Here is a 17,327-nt window from a genome sequence, read left to right on the forward strand (position 1 = left end):
TACCCATCCAAAGTCAGGCCCCACAGTACGACCTAAAGACCTACTATGCACTGACTCCCACACGAATGTCAAAGTCTGTTCAGGGAATCAAGTTCAAACTAACAACTTTTGGTAAGAACTGCGTTAAAGGTGGGTACCAAGACGTGTAGGCACAGAGAGGGGAGATGGAGTGAGTGACAGCCTGGAGAGAAGCTCACAGAAGGAGTGGCACCAGCTGGATCTTAAGGGAGGCACTGGAGTTTGCAGGCACAAAGCTTCCCCATCCCTTACTGACCCTTCTTTCCTGTGCATTTTTCTAACTCCTGGAGTTAATCCCGGAGGTCACCAAATCTGTCTCTACAGCAGATTTACCAGGAAGCACTCAAAATGATAGTTTCCTGCGCCCACTCCCAAACAGCATCTCTGCAGCCTGAGGTCCACAGGGAAAATGTTCTTAACTCTTCAGGGAAATCTGTGGACCAGCCAGGTTTGGGAGTCACTAACCACATTCAATTCCATTCATTCCCTTTTTCTGAGAACCTGCATCATACCAGGGCCTTGTGAGGTACTGTGGACACCAGGTGAGCAAGCTCTCTCTCCACAGCTTCTGAGAAATTACCATCTGGTTGGGAGACACAGTCATAACACAGAGTCATATGGGGCATAGACCAGACTATTTGACACATCATTTAGCCTTGAACCCGATACATTTTTTATGCATCAGTCTTGTCAGGACAACTAATACATGGACTTCTTAAGGAAAAGCCCAGTGTCTTTTGTTTCTTTTCTATTTCCTGGAGTACTCAGCCTGGTTCTAAGTACACAGTTGACATTTATCAATATTTAAGATTCAAATAATTCAACTTTTTGTATTATGTCCCTTTTTGACTAATTTACCCATTAACAAATTGTCTACTGATTATTATCTTTGTCATTTCAGTGCCAGTGTGGTGTCTGCTCCTAGTAGGTAGTTAGTATGTGTTTGTTGAATGAATAAGTGTTCACCAGTAAAAATATGTTTTGAGAGGAATAGAACAGCTTACACTGTACCACCTTGAGAGCTCATTTAAAAGACCTCCAAAATTTTTCATTTGAATTATAGACTTTTAATTTTAGGATTAATTTCCTGATATGCAATTATACAGGCTTTGTTGCTTATGTTGTCATTAATGTTATTAGCAATGTCAATAATCCCTCCCCGGATCTCAGCAGTCAGCTGGCCTCTGTGTGGGTGTGGTCGGGGCAGGGGAAGGGGAGATGCTTGCCATTCCTTCCCTGAAGCCGTCCACCAAGCCAGCAGTCCAGCTGGCCACACCCCTCACCCCAGTCCCTGCAAAAGGGCCTGTAAACTGCATTTAGCTTTTACGAGCAGGTGTGTGCACCTGCATGGGCAGGTGAGCCCTGCCTGAGTCAGAGAAGCCTGATGGGCTGTTCAAAGCCTGCCTACCGACACGCCAACACACTTGGGAAGCCGGGATCTGTGATTTAAATGTACAATCCCCGCGCAGCAGAGAAGCAGTGTGACAAAACAAGGACACCCAGCAGGAGGTTCCTGGGAGACATGTGCCAGCACACGGCATTCAGCCAGGTGGGGTGGACGGGCAAAGCAGGGGTAGCCTGCAGATTGGACTCTACCCTGCTTTTGATGGACCTGCATTCCCAGCAGTTAGCTGTTGTTATTGTTGTTTGTTCATATGTGTGCTTTAAGCCTTCAAAACAAGACTCATGGTCTGGAAGAGGGGAATTTCTGGATGTGGATCCAAGATCACCTCTCCCTAGGAGACGAGAGATCTGTAACTCCCTTCGTGCCAAGGACAAAGGGCTCTTTCCTGGAGCGCACAGTAGGTCCTGGTGAGCACCCAGACCACTCAGCCTGAGACCTGCTCACTTCCTTTCTGCTTCTGCTGGAAAACGGGAGATTTACTTGCTGATTATTCCTCATATATTCATTCACAGATACCAATTACCGTGTGCCAGGCAATGTACTAAATGAACACAGCTTAACAGTTCTCAGATACATCCTCAGGGAGTGAGCAGGCCAGAGGCTCACAGGGTGAGTCGGCTCTGAGAAAGTATGTCTTCACTTCACCAGGCCCCGCCCGAGGGGACCTCTGCATCCACATATCAGCAGGCAGTTCAGACATCCGAGCAGAAGTGAGAGAGAAGGACAGTTTGGGCCACTTCCTTATTGTGCAGAGGAACTGAAGTCTCCTGGGAACTATTTTGCCAAAAGCTCTATAGAACCAATTAAGGTTCCAGACAGTAAATACAGCAAGGCCTCTCTGATAAGACAGGGGAGAACCGTCCCTGAAATATACTCAACTGCTGAACCGACTTCTGTGGAGGTGACTGGCCTGACGACAGCTTGTACTTCCCCCTCCAGGACTAGGCAGACAAGCACTGGGGTTTGGAAGTCCTGTCACGTTTGCCCATTGGGAACGGCCCTGAGGCTGGCACTGAGGGCGGTGTGGACCTGTGTGGGAGGGCAGCAGAGGTCTGAGGAGATGAGGGCAGCCCATCTCTCTGGGTGACACTCAAAGGCCACGTTCCTGGGAGCTCAGAGACGCTGGGACAAGCACTCCAGGACCAGTGACTGCCTTGAGCTTTCCCCCACTCAGTGGGTCAAATGCCCCTCACTGACCCAAACTCCAAAAGACAGCAGCCCTCGGGGGAGGACAGAGAAGGTGTGACTAAGGCAGGGAAATTTCTGTGGCGGTTAGGCAGGCCGTCTCCCACCATCCCAACGTAATATATTTGGGTTGGCTGAATGAAGTCGCCGGACTTCTCTCTTGGTGTTTGGGCTTATGTTCTAAAAACATACTCACTGAAATAAGCAACTGTCCCTGAAAGGATGTTATCTTTCCCTATAAAGAAACGAAACCCAGGGGCTACAAAAGGTAGACAGTGTGATGAGACCAAGAAGCCCTCGACTCCAAATCACTCCCTGGGTTTTGCTCGCTTCCTCTCCATGGAGGACAAGTCAGGCTCAAGGCTCGGTTTCCACAGCGGATTTCCTGGGGCTGACCTGACCTCAGCCAGGCGTTCATTAAAGACAGAGAGACAAGAGGAGTCCCTGGAGGGCTCGCTGTCTCCACCATCACTCTCCCCACTCTAAAGAGTTGATGTTTTAAAGATTCTGGCTCACCCTCAGGGCAAATAATCTACTTCCTGGATACCTGAGTCTTGCAAACGTCATCCTTAAAAACAGCGATATCTTTCCGTTGGTCTTTATTTCAAGTAGCTTCTCACCCCACAGCCCAGCTCCTACAGAATTATTGTGTGGCCCTGTCTGGAATGCAGAACAGTCCCTGGAGAGGCAGTCTGCACATGAACTCACAAGGGCATTTGCTATCAGCGTATTTGGCAAGAGGAATCTGAGACATTTTAAATATGAACTGTCAGCGTGGCCCAGCCCCAGCCTGATGCCTTAGCCCCATCAGTAAACACCTCCACGGGCACGTGAGGCACCAAATGTAGAAAATGGACATAAACTGTCTGAAACTGAGCCCTATCACATTTCTACAGAGAAAGGTTCTTCAGATGCCCAGAGAATTCATATGTGGAGAATCTTTGCTGGTCCCTACTGATGTTTCTTTCAATGACTGTCACATAATTAGCAAGTGTTCTACAAAGCCTTTGACGGTCAGGCTCCAAACCCCCTCCTCCCCCAGCTTATCTCTCAACTGAATGTTCCACTCCTTCTACCCTCAGTTGAGAAGAAAATATGCACGGAACGCCTCCTTGCTTCCAAATATGGATCAAGCCCTTTCATTCCACCACACCTTTTACTTGGAAAACTCTCTGCCTCCTTCTCTGCCTGGCAATCTCCTACTCATCCTTCATTACCCAAGTCCACAGCACCTGCTCGGTGCCGTGTTCTCTTCTCAGTGCTTCCACAGCACTTGGTGTGTCTCTCTATGACAATGCTTAGAACAGCGGCTGTGACTCCATACACAGCGGTCCTGCCACCAGGCCAGGCCACGAGCTCCTGGGAATAAAGGGACTGGGTCTTACCATTGCATCCCCACAACCAAGCCCAGGGCCTGGCACTCAGAAGTCCCATCATAAATGCTTGATGCCCCAATCAATGCCCGGCCCACTTAGTCCCCTCCTCCCTTCTCTGTGCAAAAAGAGGCCTTGTGAAATGTGAAACAATAAAGGCTTTGGGGTCACACCCTGTGTCTGAGCCGTGGCCCTTGTGGGACATGGGAAAGTTATTTACCCCATATCTGCCTCAGTTTTCTTCTCAGTATGACAAATAGCAATGCCCACCTCTCCGAGGGCTGCTGTGAGGGACAAACAGGTGAAATATGTAAACCCAGTGCCTGCCCACGGACAGAGCTCAAGACACATTTCCTTGAGCTCAGTAGAAAGTGCTGAGCCAAATGAAGTCCTACAGGAAGAAGTGAATGGCTTCTGTTCTGGTTCACGTGCCATCAACATAGTGATGGAGCGGCCGGCCTCTAACCCGAAGCGCCCTCTCTCAGAGCAAGGGACAGTACAGACTGTACTCAATCCATGCCCTCGGTTTGAGAGTCTCAGAACCAGGCCTGCTTAGCAACAAAGGTGATTTTTATCTGAATGACAAACCCACAAGAGGCCACTACTGCTGAGGCTAGGCCATCGTATCCTTCATTTCCTGTCTTGAATTAATCTTTCACCCCAAGACATACCATAAAACGGAATAACGCTGACTCAACAGTAAGTCACTAAGTACAAGTCAAACAGCCCGCACGTGAGAAGAAGCCTTAACCTCTCCACGATGTTGCACCCAAGTTTTATTAGGCCTCCACAAACAATGAGGAGGGAGCAGTGGGGCCTGCTAATACCTTCAACAATCAAGCTCAGTGTCAGAGAGGAGTGGAAAGGGTGGTGGCGGAACCCAAGTGAGATGCAACATGGCGGTGGGGAAACAGCCACTTCATCTGATGTGTATGATTCCCAAGGTTGGAATCAGGAGACCTGGCTTCCATTTCAGTCCTACCACTAGCTTGCTCTATGGGTCTCGTTAAGTCATGTCTCTGGGCCTCAGTTTCTTTGCCCATAAAACAGGAGGATTGGATTAGACAATCTGTAAGTTCTTTCCAGCTTTCACACTCTAAGACCATAAATCCTAGAGACAGATCCACCTTCCTCAACCCTCCCCCTTTCTGTGTTAGTTATCTGTCTGAGGCATCTCTTAGCTCCCACTGAGCAGACTTCTACCAATGTTTTATTGCTCCAGAGTGTCTGGTCATCCCTGACCACAGGGCCTGGCCAGGGAAGAAGAGGACAAACTTGGGGTCATATTCTTAAGAACACATCTAGTACCCTCTGGTCAAACAGAGTCCAACAGAGTCCAGGTACCTTGGGGCATAAAGAGCTCGGATATCCCAACAACCCCTAATCATCTGTGTTGGCTTCTTGCCACTCCAGGATTTCTCCCACTCTCCTCCTGTACCAACCTACACCCCCTAGGTCCCCAACACTCTCAAACGTTAGACTTTTCCTCGTGCTGCTTGGCAGGAGACCAGGGCAGCAACAGGCAGTTCTTATCTGCACATTGGCATATCTCAGGGTGGGGCAGGGGAGAGGTGGCAAAGATACAAAGGCCACAAGACAAGTGCCTACAGAAGCAAGCTCCAGCCATGTGAGGAGGAGGCAACCTGGAGGAGAAGATGGTACCAACCATGAGGACAGACAGTGTGGGCACTGAGAACCACAAAAGTCTCAGAGGCTCCTTTAAGGTGCCACCCAACCCTCTATACCTCCCTTATTTCCTTAATAAGAAATCTTTGGTGGGCAGGTGAAGTTCTGTGACTGGCCCAAGGCCGTGCAGCTAAGCTGTGAGCAACCAACACCAGAACTGTGGGTTTTTGGTCTCACACTTCTCTTTTTTCTACTCTACTCTGTTGACCTCATGATCTGCTGAGGTTGCTCTAATGACGCCAGCTGGATCCCCTGCAGGCTCTAAGAAACATGACCCAAGTGTCACTTAGGGAAAGAGCAGACCCAGCAGATATTTTGATAACTGCCTCCAGCACCCCATACACTCCTTCCCAACGTGACATGGTCTGTTTGTTCTCTCTCCATCCCTCGCCACAAAATCTTGGGGAGTTCAGAGGTCAGTGAGAAGGGAGAAGTGGACCTTCCTTTCCCTACAGAACCCTAAATATCTAAGATAACCCACAAGGATCCCTCTTCCTTGGTCTAGAGGGATCTAGGGGAAGAGCGGCAGAAGGAGATGGAATTAACCTGCTGGAAGTCTGACCTGATGAGGCCAGGAGTATCCATCGTGGGTGATTATGTGTGTCATCTGAAGGTTTATGACAACAAACGACAGGATCTGCCTCTGCCAGAGACCTTTCAAAGATCAGTGTTGAACAGATCGCCTCAGCATCAGGAGGAGGAAGCTCTGAGTAAAAGATTCAAGGAATTAATTATTCAGTGTGCATGACCCAGTTCCTGGAGGTGAGGCTGGGCGAGAAGAGAACTCACAGTTCGTTATCGTAGCAAGAAATTCAAATACTTCACAGCGTAGTGTTTCCTTTGCTGCTGAAGAGGATCTATTTATGGTTAAGAATGCCCCCCACCCCGCAAAAAGGGGAAAAAAATAGCCAAAGTTCACTCACTCAACAAATATTTATTGAGCTCCTCTTATGTCCCAGCCCTCCAGGGATTTACATATGGTCAGAGCTTAGTAGACTAGAAAGATCATGGAATTTATAAACAGGAGGCCTGGGCTGTGTCCCAGCTCAGCCCTTAGGCAGCTACACTACCCTAGGCAGGTTACAGCCTGTCTAAGTCTAATTTCTCATCTGTAAAATGGGAGTAAATCCACCTGCCTTATTACGAAGATGAAATGATCTTCATAAAATGTAAAGTGCAATGTCAACCTAAGGTGTAAACAATAATGATATAATACTCATGCTTTCCCTGCCCTAGAGAAGTTTACAACCTGGTCACATTTTGGAAAAGAATCCAAGATACCTATTTGGCAAATACCGCATTCTCTGTAATTTGGGCAAAGTGTATGCTTCAACCTGCCAGTGGAGATGGAGCCTGCAGTCAGTCCCAGTCTCCCGTTCTGTACGCCGGGGAAGTTGCAAGAAGGGGCGGAGTAAAAATGACAAGAGTAGCCAGCACCTACCTGGCCCTGTATCCAGCCTGGACTGAATGAAAGACCCAGGACAGCCCTAAGATTGAGGGGGGAAACGACCTACTAGAAGTGTGGTCTATCAGAAACAAAACAAAAATTCATTTGAGCACAATAGGAATGTGCCAGCCAGACATGCACACACTTCCCTCTCCACAAACGTTTCAGACAATGATGAAACTCACTGTCCATTGCCCAACCCTCCTCTGTGGACACACTCTACATTCCGTGTTTCTCCAGGAAAGGGGAGGGATTCTCAGGACACAGCAGACTGGCTAATCAGGACCTCTTTGCCCAGATTCTAAGAATCTTAACTACTGGAGCAGCTTTCCCCGTGGTCCAGTCAACCGCTTCTCATCCTGCTGTTCAGGATCTCAACATGGACTCCTCACCCGCCGTGGATCCTCGGTGCCCACTAGGCCAGCCTCTAAATGCCCAGACATGCCTGCTTGCTGCCCCTCCGCTGGGGCCTCCACTCTGCTCCAGCCTTGGGTTGGACTCTGATACTCTCTCCCCTCCCCCTCCCCCTCTCCCAGGCCCTCCCCCATGTCACATCTCCAGGGAAGCTCCTGGAGGCAGGGTCAGTTTTATTCAATCTCTATGTTCCCTCTAACTCAGGCATTCTGTAAGTTCTTCATCCTCCTGTAAATGCAGAATGATGGTCCCAAAACGTTCCCTGATTGCTGTATACAGAAGGGAGGCAGAGGAGGACGGAGGAGGAGGAAGAATACTAGACTGGAAGTCCCGGGCCTGTGATCCAGTTCTCCATGTGGCACCCCTTAGTTATGTAACCTTGAGAAAGTATCTTCAGGCCAGGCCTCAGTTTCCCTACATGGTAGTGAGGGGTTTGCACTAAATAATCTCTCGGGTTCTCTCTAATTATAAAATTTGGTATTACAGAAACCAGACTAGCCTGGCCACAGGAGACGTTCATCCTGGTCCCTATTAGCTACAGCCCAGGGTGTGTTAGCTGATGGCTCAGACTTCGGTCTCCATGTCTATAAGTAAGTGAGGATGATATGACTACCCTCCCAGGGAGCGAGGCTCCCACGAGACACCGTAAGGGAGCTTCGTGAGCTACAAAGCCCTGAAGAAGCCTCGAAGTTTGAATTCCTTGAGTCATCCAACAGCTGGGGACCCCCTGCCACGTGCCGGTTCTGTCCCTCCAGGATGGCTCACACAGAAGGGTTGAAGGACAGGTCCTTGCCCTCAAGCTCCCACAGCTGGTGGGTGAGACGGACAAGTGAACGAACATTAACTCAGGCGATGATGTGTCTGAGGTCTGAACAAAGCCCTGTGGGAGTGCAGAGAAGGAGAGGCACGGCCTCTGCCTGGGGAAGTGAGGGAAGCTTCTCAGAGGGCATAGCGCATCCCGGAAGTGGAGATCTGTTCCAGGGGCTGTGGGACTGGAGCCAGCGCAGAGAGGAGAGGCGGAAAATGAGGCTGGAGAGTGAGGCTGAGGTCTGACTGGAGGGGCCTGACTGGAGGCAGGACAGCTGAGCTGCTGGTCTTACTCAGGGGAAGAGCAGGCAGAGATTCCACCCACCCAAAGACCACCGAGTTACACAGGCCTTTCACGTCCCCGGCAAATCCCAGTCTCAGTCCCTCCCTGCCTCGCGCCTCTGACATCACGGGAAGGCTGTGCAACCTTGGAAGTTGTAGGCAAAGACAGAGGGCTTTCCCCAGCCATTGTTTCTTCAAATGGGGTCACATTCCCTGGGGCTTGAAGAAAGAGTGTATGCGCCCTTACACTTTCCAACGCTTGAGGCCAGCCCCCCAAGAGCGACTCAGTGCCATAAAGGAGATCCACCGCTGTGACTTACTCACTTGATTCTCAGGCATCATAGTGACTAATGTCATCTCCTCCCAGGACGAGCCATGCACAGGTGGCCATGTTCCTTTAAAAACAAGAGCCCAACAGTGAATGTCAGTTACATTATCTCACAATACAGCCTCCTATCTTCTCCCCAAGAGACCCACATGCTGGTGCACTTTGCCCCATAGTAGCATTTTACCCAACAAGAGGAAATGGACGAAGAATTTCTCTCCATGCTGCCAGTTTTGCATGTGAAGAAAGGAATAGTGAAAGGGTGAAACAAATCCTATTGTCTGCCACTGTCTGGGACACTAAGAGCTTATCACACCTCTACACAAAGGCCTGCAGAGAAAGTTAAGATGGATCTGGAAAAGAACGCTTCACTAGCTGCTTTAGTAAAAATAGAAAATGCCAGAATTTCTAAAGCTTGAGTAAAGCAAGCTGGTGTAAAACTTGATAATAAGTCACCAATGTGAAATTTGTCATATTTCCCAAGCTGGAAAGGTCCAAAACGCTAAATAAACTAGGAAGCTACAAAAGTAGACCATCTGATCATGGCTGAATTTCCTAAACAAATTATTATTTTGGCTTCCAGTGACCACTCAAATGATTTGGTTATATCCTACTGCTTCTACAGAAAATGCCTCTACACCTGTTTGGAAAATGGAGCCCAGAGTTACAAAACATTTCTAAGGACTTGTTTCACAATTCCAAATTTCTAAGAGGAGGCCTCAAGAGGACAAAACAAACACAGACGTGAAATTTGAGATCTACAAGAGGCAATACCCACACGGCATGGATGTACGCACCTTTGCTCAGCTCAACTGCCCACATAAACACACACACATTCCCTCTTGTACAAAGACCTGCGCTTAAAGCCCGGGAGTTGGGACTCTGTTCAGAATTCTCAGACTATTAACGGGAGATAAGCTACTATTTCCTGAGTACGGGCCATGCATGGAACGAGCCACGTTAAGGACGAGACACACTTTGTCTCAGTGGCTTCTCACAGACAGGAACAGAGGCTTGGAGAGCAGAAAGCATTTGCCAAGGCCCCGTGGCAGAGCTGGATTCAAGCCCAGGCCTGGCTGACCCAGCACTCGTGGTCTTTCCTACCACTCTGAGGTGACAGCTGTCCTGTGATGGGCCCGCACACCCTGAAAGTGGCGTGGCAAGCTCCAAGGGCAGCCACCTGGGCAGAAGCTGCAATCATCCCCACCATCATCATCATTATCAAGCCACACCTCTCTGGCCCATGGCAGCTGACAAACAGGCTGGCCTGCCTCGGCCACATTCTATCAGCCTGAGCTATGGGCTCTGTGCTGCTGCCTCGAGGTGAAGTCAGAGAGGCTGGAGGCCTCCACTTATCTGCCTTCTGCTTCTCAAGGGAGGCTTCTGGGTATACCAGGTGGAAGAACTGGACATCTTGGTGCAGAATTCCACTGTTGGTCTAACCAGGTTGAGAACCAGGGGCCTCCCTGTGCTCCTAGATCTCAGGAACAGAAGCCCCTTCCCATCCCAGCATATTGCTGAGACCAAGAACAGGGAAACAGGGGGCTCTCAGAGGTTCTGCTTGGATCAGATTCCCACACAGGCCTGGGCGCATTGTGATCCAGCCACTCCAAGGACCAAACCGTACCCTCTGTCTGGCCAACAGCCAAACACGCTTTGAGTTCCCCGTAACTCCACTAAGCCAGAAAGTCCTAGGGCCCAGCACCCCCCACCTCAAGGGGCCTCAGTTTCCCTGTAAAATGAGGAGCTTGACCTAATTGGTGACTTCCTCACCAAGGACCCCTTCTAGCTGCCACCTCCATGGGCCCTGACTTTTAGAGACACCTGCAAAGCTAGTCAGTTGTTAAAAGGAGGGAGAGGGATTAACCGTGGGCAGGCACCACGATGGGTGGTTAGCATGTGCTATCTCAGACCTTCCCAGCAACGCTGTGAGGCAGTACAATCAAGTCACAGAGGGTGAAACTGAGGCACGGCACAGCCAAGCGCCTCACTGGAGACTCAATCAGCGCCGACCACAACAGACTGCACTCACGGGGGGAGCTGGCCTGAGTCCACGCCCATGCTCGCTCCTGACACAATGTTTCCCTTTGTAATCAATCAGAACAGAAACAATGTCTCCTCTGGGACTGGCCATCACCCCAGGACCAAGCAAGGAAGCATGAGGTCTCCAGGACCCAGTGGGCCTGACTCAGGTGATGCAGGAAAGGTTTCCTGTGAGCTTGAGTGGCCCCATGGATCCCAAGGGACGTGAGAGGAACTCAAGGGACCTTCCTCTCTGCTCTTCTCCAAGCCTAACCCCATGGAGTCAGGGTCTTCACTGAGAGACCCCAAGCACTTGGAACAGGGCCTGGCACCACAAGGCACTCCACCAATATTTGTTGAATGGGGGAATGAAGAAATCCAGAGCTCAGATGCACTGAAGGCTTGCTCAAGACCCTTTGGTGTGAGTTAGTGTAAGACACACCAAGACCAGCTCAGAACCACAAAGCTGGTCCCTCAGCAGTGTGTGGTCCAGCAGAGGTCTCCATACTCCAGCCCCCCGGACAGAGGATGAAGGCTTAGATGCTGACCCAGGTCTGCTCTTCATCCCAAACATGGTGGGGGGGCATCCGATAGAGCAAGAGAGGTGTCTAAATGTGAAGGCTACCCAGTGGAGTGGTCTCGAGGTCAGGCTCTGGAATCAGCCAAACCTGGATTCCTACCCCAGCTCTGTCACTTTAAACTAGCCAAGTGGCCCTGGGATAGTCATATAATCCCTGTGAGCCTCTGTTTCTTATCTAAAAACAGGAATAATGTTAGTGCCTACTGCGCAGGGCTGCCTGAAGATGAAATGAGATGATGCTATAAAGGACGCAGCCCAGTGTGTAGTCAGAGGAAGTGCTTGAGATGACATCTGCTGTTGTTGTCTGCATCAGAGGTCATGGTCCAGACTCCAGCACATCTGGAGTCCTCTGCTTGGGTTCAATCGCAGCTCTCCCATTGGCTAGCTGTGTGACCTTGGGCAAATTGCCTGACCTCTCTGTGCCTTAGCTTCCTAGTACCTAAAAAGGGATTGATTGTGAAGACTAAATGAGTTGTGGAGGTGAAGACCTTAGAATAATGTCTGGCACAAGGTAAGCACTCAATAAAAGTGAGTTAGTATTATTCTTAATTATTAATATTACTAGCATCCTTCTCCCTTTGTTCTGATAACAGATTCCACCCCATCTCCCACTCTCCAGCCAAAAAGGTGGGCATGGGACTCAAGATAGGTTAATCAGAGTATTATTCATCCTTGCCCACATTCTTGGATATGAAGGGTGTGCACGTGCTCCAAGCTGGGCCAAGTTCCAATCTGAAAAACCTGAGGAAGGCCATCCTCTTGGGATGGCTGGAGGGCTGTGTGGGGTCAGCTGGGAGCTGCCTGCAGGCATGGACCACTGAACAAGAATGCTGGTCTGGGGATGCTGGAGGTCACCTGTTCTCTTCCTGGGGCTGGATTCTGGAGCACCTCCTATGAATCTTTGAGCCTCCCCTAGACCCGTCCAAGGTATCCCATTTTTGCTTGAGCTCGTTTAAGCTGGGTTCCTGTCACTTGAAACCACGAGTCCTGACTAGCAACTGCGCCCGACAACTGGCTGCTTTATCATCACTCAATCCCACCCAGGAAGAAAAGCCAGCTGCACACTCTCAGTGAGACCCGGGCAGCCAGGGAAAAGCAAACATGTGCAGCAAGGCGTCCTGTAAACTGCAGTGAGAGTAGGCTGCAAGCCTCTGGACCAGTGCCCTTCCTGGGAGAGGAAAATGCTGGAACCAAAAAGTGAGCAGCCCAGTCCTGCGGTCCCTGGCTGGGAACCCAGCCTCAGAGCCGGGTCCCCCTCGCCATGAGCATTAGGAAAGGGGAAGAAGGGAAAGGAGGAGACTGCAGCTGGTTTTCACTGAGTTCACAGTGGTGCAGGAAAACAGCCAGAGAGCTACTTGAAATAACCTTTTTAGCAGAAGAAGGAGGGTGGGCAAGAGAAGAGAAATTGCGTTATCTGAGCCCTTAAATGTGTGTCAGACTTTCACCGGTACAATCGCATCTAACCTTCAGCACAACCTTAGGAGCTGGATGCTCATCAACCTATTTTCCAGTTGAGAAAGCTGAGGCTTAAAGAGCTCGTTAATCGCCAAGGTCACACAACTAGTGCCCAACACCTGGCCTGCCCGCCCGTCACACGGCCTCCTCAGCACACTCTGATCCCTGAGCTGAGGCCTCCTCCCCACACGGACCCGTCGGCCACCACTCACGCTAGCCTCAGACCCGCCCAGGGGAGATGGCCACGCGCCACTGCCCCTCACCTGCAACCGGCTGTCCACCACCCCCCAGAGACAGCCCCCGGCACCCACCGGACAGGCAGCATCTTGGATACCCACAGCGCGTCCGTTTCCTTCTCCAGACACCAGCTTTTGTGACCAGCAAGAGCTCCCGTGTGATGTTAACGGGGTGGCATTTCTCCGTGAGTTTTACCCGGGATACGCCTGTCAGAATCCCACGGGGACCTTTTTGTTGTTCTGTTTGTTTTTTGTTTCTTTCTCGGACAACTTTCCCAAGAGATTCTGACTTAATGGGTACAACTACAGCGCCTGACACACAGCACTGTGCTCAACAATGTCACCTTTACTTTATCTCCTCTTCTCGCCACCTTCTGGGCCGGCACCCACAGACTGTCTATTCCTGCCCCTCCAGGCCTCTAACAGCACCCTCTCAACTCCCTCAAGGAAGAAAAGCTCCTCCTTCAGATGTGTTTTAAAGGGTTTTAGAAAAACGGAAACAACAACAACAAAATCCTTGGACTGGTAGCAAACACAAAGAACCAAAACACACTGATGGCCTCCCCGCTCTCCTGCAGCGTTAGCCGTGGGGTGAACACACGGAGGAGCGCACACGGCCGTCTTCTTCCTTAGGTCCCCGGGAGCCCAACACAGGCATGAACTCGATAACCGGTGGGGTAGGCTATCCAGACACCAACATCAGCTGGTACAAAAGGAGACTCAGCGGGAGAAGTGGTAGCTTCCAACGCTGCTGGAGAATTAAACTGGGAACCATGATCTGAAATGATGTGACAATCATCCTGACCACGATGGTGTCGAGAAGGGCAGCCCCTGGAGGGCCCGGGCTGGACCTGTGGGTGTGGGAAGTTCAGGAAGCCATTCCAGAGGGGCCTCACCCCCTGACCCTCCCAGGACACACACTTCACCAAGCCACACACCGCCCAGAGCCCGCCCCCAGCTAACTGCCTCTCTCTGTTTCCCAGCAGCCAGGCTCAGGCAGCGACTGCCCCAGTCGAGGGGGATTATCCGGGCAGGTATTCGCCTTCCTTTTCTTTTCCTCTTCACAGCTTTACGCTCTGCTATTTACAAATAAATAAATACAAAGGAACCGGCTGATGTTCCCTGGTGCGTGATTTGGTTTCACTCCTTCTGGCTGGGCGCCACGCGGTGCCATCACTGCCTGGTGCTGGGTGGTATGCAGGACACGGGCAGGGACCTGTGGGCAAGGTGGACCCGCCAGAGTCTGCAAGGGGATGGAATGCTCAAGGGGGCCCGCTCGCTGCTCCCCTTAAAGCAGCCAGGAAAGGTCACTCAATAAGCATTTGCTGAGTGTCCTGGCTGGGACTGTGTGGAATACCAAAAAGCAGGGGAAACAGGGGTCTTGACTGCCAGCCTCACCGCCTACACATCCTGAAACCCTGGGCAAGTCATTTCAGCACTGAGGCTCATTTGCTCCTTTGGGGGATGATGTCTACCTTATAAAGCGAGGGTATGGATTAAATAAGATCACACATGTCAAAGAAGAATAAAAGCTGCCTCATGTCAGCATTTACTATGAGCTAGGAACCATGTGTTAAGTGCTGTGCGTGGAGTAGTTCACCAGATCCTTACAGCTTCCCTGTGAGGTAGCACTAAATCCTCAAGTTCAAAGGAGGAAACTGAGACTCAGAGAAATCAAAGCACCTACCCAAAGTCACACAGCTCACAGGAATCAGAGCTAGAACACACGCCCAGGCCAGTCTGACTCCAAAGTCCTCGCCTCTGCTCTGCTGCCTGCTGTCTGGAAGGTGCTCAAAACACATTACATAACACGTAAGGCTGAACGGGGGGCTGCTGGCTCTCCACCCACGAGGCATATGGAGAAAAGAGGGAGAGTTTCTCCCGAGAGAGTTGAGGAAGCCTTTCTGAAGTAGGCAGAATCTCACTCTTGGAGGGTGAGGATGGAGAAAGGCAAAGGAGGAAATGGAAGGTAGTGCAGACTGGGAAAACCAAAGCGATGAGCTGGAGGCAGGGATGACCAGGCAGGCAGGAAGAGAAGGACAGCAGAGACTGGACGGCTGGAGGGAGAGAGAAAGGGGGACTGGCCTGAGTCATTGTCTTGGGGGCCATTCTACCTGGGATCTTTCTCACCCACGTCCCAGAGATGCTCCAGTTTCTGGTCCATCACTCACACAACAGACATGGAGGGAATCAAGAACCACGACTGTAAGGCCCAGGGAGCCCTCTCTCCTTGAAGCAGGCTTAGAACCCTAACGACGAGCAGGTGTCTTTGCCAGCTCCCAGCCTGCGCTGTGGTGCCGCTCGGCCAGGCCCAGATTCTAGCCCAAGCTCTGGGCGCCAGGACTCTGAATGCTGCCATGTGCATATCAGCCTCATCACCGCCACCCTGGCATTCAAGGCTCCCAGGAGGGAGAGGAGGCAGAACCGAGGCCATGGGACATGAGCTCCTCAGGGCAGCGTCCCTATCTCTCTGGACTTCGTGTTCCTTCCCCTGCTGGGACACTGTAGGCACTTCCTCAATAACCTCTCTTGGAGCTAAGCTAAACGGAAGATCCTCTGTTTAAGGAACACCCCTGGAGTTTGATTAGTCTGGAGCCCGTGGTTTATCCCACCGTAGCTGGAAGGATCACTGGCTTGTTTGCCTCCTAGAGAGGAAGTGCCCCCCACTCCAGTAGTCTCTGCAATGGCCCCCCAGGAGCCCGCTGCCCCCTGGACATGGTTCTGGGCCCCGCACCTCGCGCCCGCCCCTCCTCCTGGGTGAAGCGTGGATGCCAGTCTCCTCCACCTCCAACTGCAGGTTCCCCCAGGGCGCGGCTGTGCCAGGCACTGCTCCAAATGCTTAAAGCTACAAGGTCCTCCCCGCTGTCTCCACACCCCACCAAGCCCAGAGCGCGGAGTCCCAGCCCAGGCCTCAGATGACTTGAGCAACTCTGATCATTGGCTCAGCTCAAGCCCACCATCATGTGCATTTTTGGAAGTAACAGGACCTGGAGGAGGGAAGAGGATAGAAGTAGAGCTGTCTAAAGATCTGTTGGTCACCTGGTCTCCTCCCAGAAAAGCTAAAGGGGTAATGATGAGGAGGCTCTGGGGGACGGTCAATCTGAGCCTCCAGACCAAGGCTTCCTGGGATGGGCGGGGAGTACCTGTTTCATCACCTTCCACCGGCGAGTCTGTGGACAAGTTACTTAACTCTGTGGAGCCTCGGTCTCCTTACCTATGAAATGGGGATAATGGCCACACAGGACGGTTGTGAAGACTGAATGAAATGTGAATGTGAACCTGCTTAGCAAACTGTAAAGTGACCTTAGAAATATCAGACATTGTCCACAATCCTGGGAGGTGAGGTCTTCAGGTCAGAATAGTGGCTGGAAGGGAAAAGGAGAACTAGGAATCCATTCCATTTGGCAAACTTCTTTCAAGACCTTCCAGTACAAGGCACCAGTCTCCAGGGATTTAGAAAACCACTGACTAAGACCTGTTCCCTGGTCTCAGCACTGACAGTCTGGTGAAGGGCAGAGAGCTGCCGCATTTACATAGTAAGGCAAAGCCAGGGTGACGGGGGGACTGTGCAGAGAGGATGGGACATGTTATTCTGGCTTCAGAGGTCAGGGGAGACTTTTATAATAATAATATTATAATTTAGTAATTATTAGCATAAGAATAACTCTTTCTGAATGCTGCAATGGGCCAAGCAGTTCTAAGTATTTACATGGCCCATCTCATTTAATTCTCCTAAAAACCCTACGAGTAGGTTCACAGATGATGAAACTGAGGCAGAGAAATTCACTCCTATATTGGCCTTACACACCTGGTACATGGTGGAGCTGGGATTTGAATCCATCCGGCTCTGCTCCTCCAGCACACCAGGGCTGAGTCAACCAAGACAGGTCCCAGTCAGACTCTCTATGTGGCTGGAAGGCTCTGATAAGGCCTGCAGGGATGAGTCACTGGGGAAGGCCCTGACTCACCCACAGCCTCCCCCGCCCTGGGCAGTTCCCACTCCTGGCCCAGGGCCCCCCCAACACTGCCTCCAGTCTCTCCTGGGAGTTGGCCCCGCCTCTGCACTTCCGAGCTCCATGTGGGCACCTAATA

At 51.0% G+C, this 17,327-nt stretch overlaps 1 protein-coding gene across 11 annotated transcripts in view; it reads right to left on the minus strand.

Moving 5' to 3' along the window:
- The window catches only part of MICAL2 (microtubule associated monooxygenase, calponin and LIM domain containing 2), a 223,622-nt gene that overhangs the window by 189,889 nt on the left and 16,406 nt on the right, over positions 1-17,327 (minus strand). For 10 of the 11 annotated variants that reach the window (XM_087433207.1, XM_087433205.1, XM_087433201.1 and 7 more), the window contains exon 3: positions 8,942-9,012. Coding sequence is in view for 2 of the 11 variants with exons in the window: in XM_087433205.1 (XP_087289331.1) it covers positions 8,942-8,974 (33 nt within the window). In the remaining 9 variants the exon portion in view is untranslated. Of the gene's footprint in view, positions 1-8,937; positions 9,013-17,327 lie in introns of all 11 variants that reach the window. The other variant, XM_087433200.1, reaches the window with a different exon arrangement.

Source organism: Ceratotherium simum, chromosome 7, assembly GCF_057802395.1.
Source record: "Ceratotherium simum simum isolate JZ-2026a chromosome 7, ASM5780239v1, whole genome shotgun sequence".
Lineage (NCBI taxonomy): Eukaryota > Metazoa > Chordata > Mammalia > Perissodactyla > Rhinocerotidae > Ceratotherium > Ceratotherium simum.